This window comes from Colobus angolensis, unplaced genomic scaffold (assembly GCF_000951035.1).
Source record: "Colobus angolensis palliatus isolate OR3802 unplaced genomic scaffold, Cang.pa_1.0 Scaffold37, whole genome shotgun sequence".
NCBI lineage: Eukaryota > Metazoa > Chordata > Mammalia > Primates > Cercopithecidae > Colobus > Colobus angolensis.
The window spans coordinates 1541234-1551702 of record NW_012117043.1 but is presented as its reverse complement, the minus strand read 5'-3'; the positions used below and the strand labels follow the sequence as shown (position 1 = coordinate 1551702).

The following is a 10469-nucleotide window of genomic DNA, read 5'->3' as shown; positions in this document are numbered from 1 at the left end:
GATTCACCTGCCTCTGCCTCACAACATGCTGGGATTACAGGCGTGAATCACCATGCCCGGCCCCAGCCTCTTCTTTCTCAGCCTCAGTTTCCCCCTCTATATGATGAAGAGATTAGATTGGAACTCCTCTAGCTTCCACTGTGATGAAACTCCAGGATGTCTTCAGCATCTCTCCAAGGTCCAGATCCCGGTAGAAGGGAGTGGGATGCGGACACAGAATTCACAGAGAATGAGAGTGGGGACACCTGGTGGTACCTGCTCGGGAGAAATCTTCTGGCCTTAAAGCCCCTGCCCTGGAACAGGGGTGGGTGGAGGGGGACAGGGTGGGGTAGTTGTGGGAAGCTAAAAACACACTTGAGAAAGGTTTCTCCAAAAATATGTCCATATTTTAATCATGCCTAAAGTCCCACCTGGGAAGCCTAAGGACTGGAAGCCCAGGACTTGGAGAGCTGAGGCATGGAAGAGGCTGTGTGCAGAAGTGAGCCATCATCGCAGGAAGCTGGCCAGCAGGTGGGCCAGCGTGGGGCCCAGCAGGGCAGGCAGGACCCAGGGCAGCAGCTGACCCGGGGCCCCAGACCTGAGCACCACGCGCTGCCCCAGCCGCTGCAGGGGCCTGACGTTGTTCGTCATGTTCAGTTTCTGGTCCTTGTCGTAGTACAGCTTCTGAGAGAATGCCAGGATCTGCGAAAGCGACGGGCTCAGCGGGTGGGGGCAGGGAGAGCTGCACTCCCTGCCGTGTGACCTCAGGCAGGCACCTCGTCCTGACCTGGGAGCCCTCATTAGGAAAGAGGGGCTCTGAACCCCTGGCTCTCAAGGTGGTCATGACGATGATAAGAATAGGGGATGTAAATGAGGTGTGTGGCATAGGTGAGGGCTAAGCACCCATTGGCTTCCTTTCACTCACACCCCAGGGGGCCAGCAATGCCTGCTTCTCTTGTCACTCTTACTACAGGACAGTGGCTCTCAAACTTGAGCATGCGTTAGCATCAGCTGGAAGGCAGGCTTGTTGGGCCCCAGAGGCCTGGGCTCCACCCCCAGGGCTCCTAATTCAGTAGCTCTGAGGATTAGCATTTCTAGCAATTCCCCCAGTGATGATGTTGACTCCACTGGTCCAGGGGCCGCACTTTGAGAACCACTGTTTTGGAATGGAAGTAGTGCAAGGGCAGACATTTGGGCCCTCTGGACTCACTGCTGTCTCCCCAGAGCCTCCTTCATTTTAGAAACCCCAGCACCATTTTCTGAATGATTCCACCTTCCCCTGCCTCCCGTCTAGCCCCCAGTCTGGTGATGGAACGGCTCAGGCCTTTCTTGCCTGTCTTCAGTGAATGTCCATGATTAACAATGGACTTGAGTTCCCTGGGCTCCCCACCCGTATCCTTCTCAGGGCAGACAGAGGGATAATTTCTGGGGAGCCAGGCAGTGGGAGTCTGTGCCCTACCCCGGGCCCTGTGCACCTGTTCTCTGTGAAGCTGAATAGGCTCCTGAAACACAGTCCAGACGACCTTCTCATCGCAGGTCGGTGTGGTGAGCGAGCCCAGGTAGCGGAAGTAGTGCCTCAGTTTCTCCTCCTTGGGGAGCAAGTCCAGCAGGCTGCTCTCTGCCATCGTGGTGTTCATCTCTGGGGTGGGGGCAAAGGACACCGTCAGTGAGGTGTCCTTTGTGGGGAGAAGGAGCCCCACTTCCCCTGCACTCTGAGAGCCCAGCTCCCCGCACACCCACTCCTTCCTTTGTGGGAGGAATCCCTTCCTCACCCCACGCCGTTCTCCCCAGTCCTGACTCACCAGGTTTGGGGATATTAGACAGTGCCTCCACCAGCGGCCGGAAGCCCTTGTTCTCCTGGGGTCCAGCCTGGAAAGGGAGGGAAGGGTCTTGAGAGTCTGCAGGGAGCCAGTGGTGGTGGCCAGTTCATTCTCCTGATATGGGGACGGAAGGCCAGGCAGCTTCTGGGATTGAGGCTCTGGGCTCCCCACCTGGCCCAGGAACATACAACCCTAGAAACAGAGGCGGAAGTTGGAGTCACCCCACCCCCTCCTGCTTCGCTGGAGTCCCAGGTCTCTGGATCCTGGAAGAAGCTCTCAGCCCCAGGTTCCCTGGGAGGTGAGGAATGGGAGTCCCACCTCCACCAGAAAGGCCAGCACCGCGATCTCGTCTTCAGGGTCCTGGGCCTCTTTCACGTTCCTCAATGTCCCCTTCTCTTTCTCATGTACTATGTGCACCTGGTGGGGGTGGAGGGGTGAAGAGGCAACCTATGAAGGACCTGGACTACCCTGCTTGCCCAAGGCAGGTGCACACCCAGAGCCCAGACAAGGTCCCAGTCCAGAAGGGGCCCTCACCTCCATGGCAAAGTGTTCCCCATCCAGGCTGTGCTCAGAGCCCTTATCTAGAAAGTTGGACCAGTGCAGATGCAACTGTGTGGCCTGGTACCGGGCGGGCAGTCCTCCTCCAGAAATGCTGGCCTTGTTCCCCAGCAACATCATCACTGGGGGCACAGAAGGGGCAGAGCCCTTGAACCGGCCTCCCTCAGCCTCTTCCAGGCCCTCATCCCAGCTTCACCCAGATGGGACATTCTCTTCTGCCTCCCACCCTTCATGGGCTGCGGTCCTGGCCTGCAGGGGGGGGGCGGGGTGGGACAGCCCTGGACCTTTCCCTGGCCTCCTCCTTGGCCTCCCTGCCTGTCTCCCCCTCTCCTGCACCCTCCACTGCCCCAAACTGCAGCTCTGGCCTGGTGCCTCCTCTGCGTCCTCCTCCTCTGTGGTGCCCTGGCGTCCTCGGGGTAATGTCCAAACTCCTCAGGCCTGGGTGACCTGCCCCTGGGTCCCAGCCCAGCTGCCCCTGGGCCTTGCTTGGGCTCCGCCTGGGTTCACTCTCTGTTCTTCATCCACACAGAGCTCCTGGCAGTTCTCCGAACGTGCTGAGCTGTTTCATGCCTCCGCAGCTTTGCCCATGTCCTTCTTCCTGGAACGCTTCCTTCCCCCCATCCCAGACTGGTCTGATGAAAGTACCGAAAACATGCTCGAGTGTTCTCTCCTCTTGGAAGCTGTCCTCCCCCATAGAATTTTCAGCCCCCTCGAAGCACAGATGGGCCTGAGCCTGGCATGCCCTCCCGGGAGAAGCCCTGTCCTCTCAGTCCTCGGGGAGCTCGGGTGCCCAGGCCTGCCCGGGGCCTCCGTCCAGCCCACCTGAGTGCCCGTTATTTTGGACCGTCCATGTTTGCTTCTTATCGTAGCCGGAGAAGGAGAAGCGTCCCAGTTTTTTGTCCACCTTTGCCTTTCTGGTGACGATGTTGATGGGGGACTGGCGGTCCTTCTGGCAGTTTCCACCCCACTTGCCTGGTACTGAGCAGGGAGATAGGGTGGATTGCGAGTGTGCCAGGGGTGCCTGGCACCAAAGTGTAGCCCCCACCGCCCCACTGAAGTCAGGCCCACTCACTCAGTTCCCACACGGCAACGCTTTGAGGTGGCCTGAAGGCTGTGCTTCAGGATGCTCAGCTCAGAACTCCGCCCTCACCCTCCCTGGGCCTTCCTCCTCCTCCTCCTCCACAGACACACACATGCAAGTTTGGGGAGTCTAGCTCTGGTGTGGGACAAGGTGGGAACAGGGTTGCCAACTGTTGACTGTGAGCTCCAGGGTAGGGACGACTTCATGAGGTGGTGCACGTCACCTCTCCAAGCCCTGGGTTTCCCAAATGTAAAATGGGAACTGCGGAGATAATCTGCTTCCCTGGGATGCCAGAGAGTTTAAAGGAGATGGATGGAGAGGGCTTTGGAAGCAATGGAGTGGGACTCCCTGGGGGGTTTCTGATGAAGGGCGCTGAGTATCATCTGAGGAATGGGAGGGAGAGGAGTAGCCCTGGAGGAGCTGGTTTCCCGAACCCTGGTGACCCCAACACCAGGAGGGCCAGGGTCAGGAGCGGGCGCACTGCTCAGTCACCAAAACACAGCAGACTGCAGGGTTTGCATTCGAATTGATCAGCATTCGAATAAAAGCATAAAGGACCATCAGCCGGGCGGGGTGGCTCAAGCCTGTAATCCCAGCACTTTGGGAGGCCGAGGCGGGTGGATCACGAGGTCAGGAGATCGAGACCATCCTGGCTAACCTGGTGAAACCCCGTCTCTACTAAAAATACAAAAAAAACTAGCCGGGCGTGGTGGCGGGCGCCTGTAGTCCCACCTACTCGGGAGGCTGAGGCAGGAGAATGGCGTGAACCCGGGAGGCGGAGCTTGCAGTGAGCTGAGATCACGCCACTGCACTCCAGCCTGGGCGACACAGCGAGACTCCGTCTCAAAAAAAAAAAAAAGGACCATCGCTTAGGCCCCCTGCAAGGGGTGTCATTGGGATAGAACCAACTCCCTGTTTTGTTATGAGAAACAGCAAAATGCCTTTCCTCCTTTAATGCTGCTGCCAATTCATTCCACAAGGAATATGCCCTCTCGGTGGCAGCAGGTGCCAGTGAAGACTCAGGCCACTTTACACTCCCTGGTCCCTGAGCACCAGGACAGGAGAGAGTGAGTGTGTTTGTGTGTGTGAGTGTGACAGTGTGGGTTTGTGTGTGTGTGAGTGTGTGCTTGTGTGTATGTTGTGTGTGTGTGTTTGTATATCTGTGTGTGTGTGTGTGTGTGTGAGAGAGAGAGAGAGTGTGTGTGTTTGTGTGTGTGTGTGCTGGGAACTGATATCTGCCTGGGAGGCCACCATCACCCCTCACCTTCCCACCCTTCTGGGGTCTCCATTTCGGCCTGTGTGGTGCCCACCATGCAAAAACAGCAGTTCCCCGGACTGGCTGTACTCACCCAAGCAGGTGTCATTGGAGGAATTGGCTTGACTTTCGTAGCACCAGTGTGACTCTGGAGCAGAGAGGAAAGGTGTGAAGTGTGCGCGTGTGTGTCCTGTTGCTCCCACACACAGGAGGATTAGACGCTGGGCCTACCCCTGGGGTTGGAGCCCTCCCTTGGGCTGGGATGGAGTGTTCCTGGCAGTAGGATTGAGGACCTAGGGAAACTCAATCGAAAACTAAGCAGGGCTGATCAACAGGTCAGCTGGTGTAGGGCTCTGTTCCCCAGGCGGGGCCAGGCCAAGCAGCCACCGGCCCTCCAGGGAACCCCTGTGAGGCCACTCAGCTCTAACGTGGGGCTGGCCTGGATATTTCATTCCTTGGTCACCAGCCGCCTCCTCCCTGCTTACCTCCCCCACCCCAAACCTGGAAGGGAGACTCTGGTGAGAGGGGAAGAGGAGGACTCAGCCCAGCCTCCGCTCCTGGGACAATAGATTCAGGTTCAGCCGGGCAGCCTTCCCAGATCCGAGATGAGGGAGGAGATTAGGCAGTCCCTCCCCAGAATGCCTCCCTGCCTCCCCCCCAACCTACCCCACTGTGTGTTACTAAGATCCCTTCTTGGCTGGTGTCTCACAGCTCCCGCTGGGAGGAAAGCTTTCTCCCCTGCCCCCCAACCCCACAGTCCTGGTCTTTGGGGCCAGGCTGAGGGCTCTGCCTCAGAGCAATAGAACCCAGCATCTCTGAAAAGAAGGCTGCACCTCAAATGTCCCACATGGATGCAAGATGCTAATAAGAGGGGAAAGTGCATGCAGGGCAGAAGGGCCTGTGGGAACCCTCTGTACTTCCTGCTGATTTTTTATGTGAGCCTGAAACTGCTTTAAAAATAAAGTCTATTAATTTTTTTTTTAAGGTTGCACCAGCAGGGCGAACAGAACATCTCATTCAGAGCTTGGAATTCTGGCTGAGCCGCTCAGGGGCCTTAGATGGGTTTGGGGGCAAGCCCCTTAAGCTCTCTGAGCCTCAGTTGTATCATCTGTAATATGAGACAAACATACCCACCTCATAGGGCCGTGGGGAGGATTAAATGAGGTTTCAGGCAGCTTGGCACTTGGTAAAATCCCATCCACAACTCCTTCCTTCCCCCTCACCCCCACCCCCGTGCCTCCTTTTGGGAGCAGATGGCCAAAGCCAAGGAGGGGCAGAGAAAGGAGAGAAATGAAATGACTTGGAAAGAACTCAGGATGAGGAAATTCCTAAGAAAAGCACGGTTCCCACTCAGTCAAAGCTGAGGCCTCTGAGCTCATCCGCCCTCTCCCTTCTTGCCTGGGCTGCCTCCACAATCCCATCTCCTTGTAGTCTAAGCCAGGGTGGAGTCCCTGGAATGGGGACAGGATGGGGAAGAAGCCATGAGGGAGCATCCCCGGGAAAACTGGCCACAAAGAGCTGCTTTGGGCTTTGGAGTTTCCCAGCCCTGATCACTGCCTCTCCTGCTCTGCTGGCATCACCCTTTTCAGAGTTGCAGTGTTTTCCCCCTGAAGGTCCATCCCCAGCCCCAGGCAGGGCTCTGCTATCCCTGGGAGTTGCTGCACTTGGGCGACCCCCATGTGGGTGGATTCTGCAGAGGGCAGTGGCCACTCGCCACCCAAGCCCCAGCAGCAGTGGGGCAGAACTCTGAAACCTCCAGCTCCCGCTCTGCCTTTGCTCAGTCTCCACAGGAGAGTTATCGGACATTCCAAGCCCCACAATCTTCCCCTAACAGAAGGCGTGTTACAGGAAAGGGGTCCCGACCCAGATCCCGAGAGGGTTCTTGGATCTCACACAAGAAAGAATTCAGGGCGAGTCTGCGGTGCAAAGGAAAAGAAAGTTTATTAAGAAAGTACAGTGGTGACTGTCGCCTTCACACAGGTGAACTCGGAAGACAAAGGCGCTTTGGCTAAGCTGGCGGAAGCTATCAGGACCAATTACAATGACAGATATGATGAGATCTGCTGTCACTGGGGCAGCAATGTCCTGGGTCCCAAGTCTGTGGCTCATATTGCCAAGCTCCAAAAGACAAAGGCTAAAGAACTTGCCACTAAACTAGGTTAAATGTACACTGTTGAGTTTTCTGTACATAAAAATAATTAAAATACAAATTTTCCTTAAAAAAAAAAAGAAAAAAGGCCGGGCGCAGTGGCTCAAGCCTGTAATCCCAGCACTTTGGGAGGCCGAGACGGGCGGATCACGAGGTCAGGAGATCGAGACCATCCTGGCTAACACGGTGAAACCCCGTCTCTACTAAAAAATACAAAAACTAGCCGGGCGAGGTGGCGGGCGTCTGTAGTCCCAGCTACTCGGGAGGCTGAGGCAGGAGAATGGCGTAAACCCAGGAGGCGGAGCTTGCAGTGAGCTGAGATCTGGCCACTGCACTCCAGTCCGGGCAACAGAGCGAGACTCTGCCTCAAAAAAAAAAAAAAAAAAAAAGAAAAAGTACAGTGGTGAAAGGACAGCTACTCCATAGACAGAGTAGGACATCCCCAAAAGTCAGAGAAGGAACACGTCCGATGCGTTGTATACATGGGGACATGTGCTCTGCTACAGGGGTTTGTGATAAAGGATTAATTTTCTTAATTACTATATTATGCAAGAATCGATATTGTTATTATTGAGATGGAGTCTCGCTCTGTTGCCCAGCCTAGAGGGCAATGGCACGATCTTGGCTCACTGCAACCTCCGCCTCCCAGTTTCAAGCAATTCTCCTGCCTCAGTCTCCTGAGTAGCTGGGATTACAGGCATGTACCACCATGCCCAGTTAATTTTTGTATTTTTAGTAGAGACAGGGTTTCACCATGTTGGCCAGGCTGGTCTCGAACTCCTGACCTCAAATGATCCACCCTCCTCAGCCTCCCAAAGTGCTGGGATTACAGGTGTGAGCCACCGTGGCCGGCTGATATTATTATTTTTAAAGCAAAATTAGGAATGCCTTTGGTCTCCATATATCGGGGTATCTGGACCTTCCCAAGTCTGGGTCTGTGTCGTAAACATTATTAATTTGTTCCGTTAACCATAAGCATCTAGAGGCTAGAAATGTCTGACTTTCTGAGAATGCAGCCCAGCAAATTCCGGCCTCATTTTCCCAGTCCTTACCCAAAATGGAGTCACTCTGGTTCAAACGCCTCTGACAGGCGCAGCCACCAAATTCCCAGTGCTGGTGACTGAGGAGATAATAAATCAGAGGGCATTTGCACCACGACAGTTCCTTGCCATAATCCTCCCATGTCCCCACCCGAATAGGTCTTGAAGGCAGAAGGGGTTTGGAAAGTTGGGCTGGCCTCTCCTCTGACTGGAGGCCACAGGGGCAACTGTTCCAGGAGAAGCCTTCCTCGAGCCAGTGTCCCCAAGAGCCAGCTGTGAAGGGTGGAGCCCCCTGTAACTCGCCTCACAGCCTCCCTGGGGCACATCTGGTCCAGGCTTAGCTTTTCTTGGGAATTTGGTCTTCCCTTGTTCTGGCCGCAGCTCCTAGGTTTGTAGTGGTGACCGCTGATCCACTGTCTTAATCATGGAGACTTTTGACCTGCTTGGCTGAATGTGCTTTTAACTACCTTCTTCAGGAAGCAGAAGCCAGGAAAACATAATGGTGGTGAAGTCAAGGCCAGGGGTCCGGTCCATGTCCGTGGAGTGAGGGTGGGGTGCTGGTGGCAGGAGCATCCACCACTCAGGTTCTTGTCCTCGTTGAATGAGAGGGCCACCCTTGCAGATAAGTACCAGCCCACTGACTGAGGTCACTCTGAAGAGGGCCTGGGAAGGAGAGGGACTACCTACCCATAGGTCTCGGTGTCCAGTGCCACATCCTACCTAGTCCATCCACCCTGACCACAGGTTAGAGACTGACAGCCGGTCGCCTGTCACCCAGCTGCTGCCCCCTACTCTGACTGACCTGCCACCCCTCCCCCTTGTTTCAAGATGGCTGAGGAAGCGTCTCTAATGGACCTTGCTCACCCCACCTCCCCCTCTGAGGGACAGGGGATAATCCTGAAAAACAGCTCAGCACAACCCAAGTGTGTCCTGGGCAAAGTCTCAGCAGCTCCTGGCCAGGGGTCTGGGGCTCTGAAGGGGACCAAATATCCTCTCCCGTCCTCCTGTCTCAATGGACAGAGATGCTCTGGGGGTCTCCATATGCAACCTGGTCCCTTCTCAGCTTGAGTCCCCCATAGGATGAATGGAAGGCAGGTCCCGGTCAGAAAGCCTTGGCACTAAAGGAGATCACAGCTTGTGTGAGGGATGAGCTGAGACACATTCCTGACACTGGCCCCAGGCTTTGGGGAGAGCTCCGTAAACGTGGTATATGGAGCACCGGCCACGTGCCGCACAGGCACTGCACTAAGCACTTAAATCCATTATTTTATTCGAACCCTTAAAACCTCTGAAGTCAGAATGACTACACCTGTTTTGCAAATGGGAAAGGAAGTGACTTACCCAAGACCACACAGCTACAAAGCGCACGAACTGCAAAGCATTTCTCTTTCTACTGTCTAGCTGCTTAGTAGGTTTCCAGTGTCTAACCCTACAAATAAAAGTTTTCACATTCTGCTTTTTCTCTTTCTTCCCCCAGGGGTCCGGAGGAGAGGCTGCAAGATGCCACTCGATCCTCTACAACAGCTCAGCCAGTTCCTGCTGCAAAGGGCTCACGCTGGCTCCTCTGTGCAGAGGACACCTTCACCCCTCACTCCGCGGCTCTGAGGGTGGAGCACCTAACTTAGGAGAGGAGGTTTCAGCCTGCGTGGACCCCAAGAACCATCCGAGGGGTGGCTGGGCTGAAAACTGGCAGATGGGGTCTTCTGGTGATGGGGTCGGGGTTGCAAAGAAGGTGCCTCCAGGATCGGATCTCTGTGCCCAGCCGCTTGAAGCGCCTTTAGCGCCTTATCAAACATTAACATGCCTTTCCTGCCACCTCCCACCTAGAGGAATAATTAAGAGCTCGGCTTCACCATTAATCTTTAAACGAAAATCACCCTGTCCGGAAAGACCGGCTCCGCAGAGGCCTCGGGGCTCCGGGAACCCCCGCCCCGCCGCACCAGGCTCCCAATTCAGCGCTGGGGCTAGGGAGGCCAGGGGAGCTTGCGACCCTCAGGGGCAAGGAACCTAGGTGGGAAGGGCGACTCCCAGGACCCTGCCACACTGCCCTTGCTCTGGCCGCGGGGCAGTCGCCCAACGCTGAGTCCAGCAGGACAGACGGAAACCCACGGACAGACGGAGGACGCTGGGTGAGAAAACAAGGCTTGCGTTGAGGCCGGTCTGAGAAGCATCCTTTTTTCTTCTTCTTCTTCTTCTTTTTGAGAGGGTGCAGCAGGCTGGAGTGCAGTGGCCTGATCTCACTGCAACTTTCAGCTCCTAGGTTCAAGCAATTCTCCTGTCTCAGCCTCCCGAGTAGCTGGGATTACAGGCGTGTGCCAGCACGCCTGGCTAATGTTTGTATTTTTGGTAGAGATGGGGTTTCACCATATTGGCCAGGCTGGTCTCGAACTCCTGAGCTCAGGTGATCCACCCGCCTCTGCCTCCCAAAGTGCTTGGATTACAGGCGGGAACACCCGCGCCCAGCCTGGGAAGCATCCTTATCAGGGACTCCCAACTCTTCTTGCCCCGGGACGCCGGCCACGCGCACACCCTCACCGCGTACACGCGTGCACACGCTCCCCCGGCCGCCGCGGACACGCGTGTGCAC

At 55.8% G+C, this 10469-nt stretch overlaps 1 protein-coding gene across 2 annotated transcripts in view; it reads right to left on the bottom strand.

Annotated features, from left to right (window-relative positions):
- Positions 1-364: 364 nt before the first annotated feature.
- CA4 (carbonic anhydrase IV) overlaps positions 365-10469 on the bottom strand; it is a 10468-nt gene continuing 363 nt past the window's right edge. The window contains exons 2-8 of one of the 2 annotated variants that reach the window (XM_011953648.1): positions 4788-4841; positions 3180-3335; positions 2334-2479; positions 2118-2216; positions 1782-1848; positions 1455-1618; positions 365-681 (exon numbers count right to left, since the gene is read on the bottom strand). In XM_011953648.1, the coding sequence (XP_011809038.1) occupies positions 487-681; positions 1455-1618; positions 1782-1848; positions 2118-2216; positions 2334-2479; positions 3180-3335; positions 4788-4841 (881 nt within the window). In that variant the 3' untranslated portion in view covers positions 365-486. Of the gene's footprint in view, positions 1619-1781; positions 1849-2117; positions 2217-2333; positions 2480-3179; positions 3336-4787; positions 4842-10469 lie in introns of both variants that reach the window. The other variant, XM_011953647.1, reaches the window with a different exon arrangement.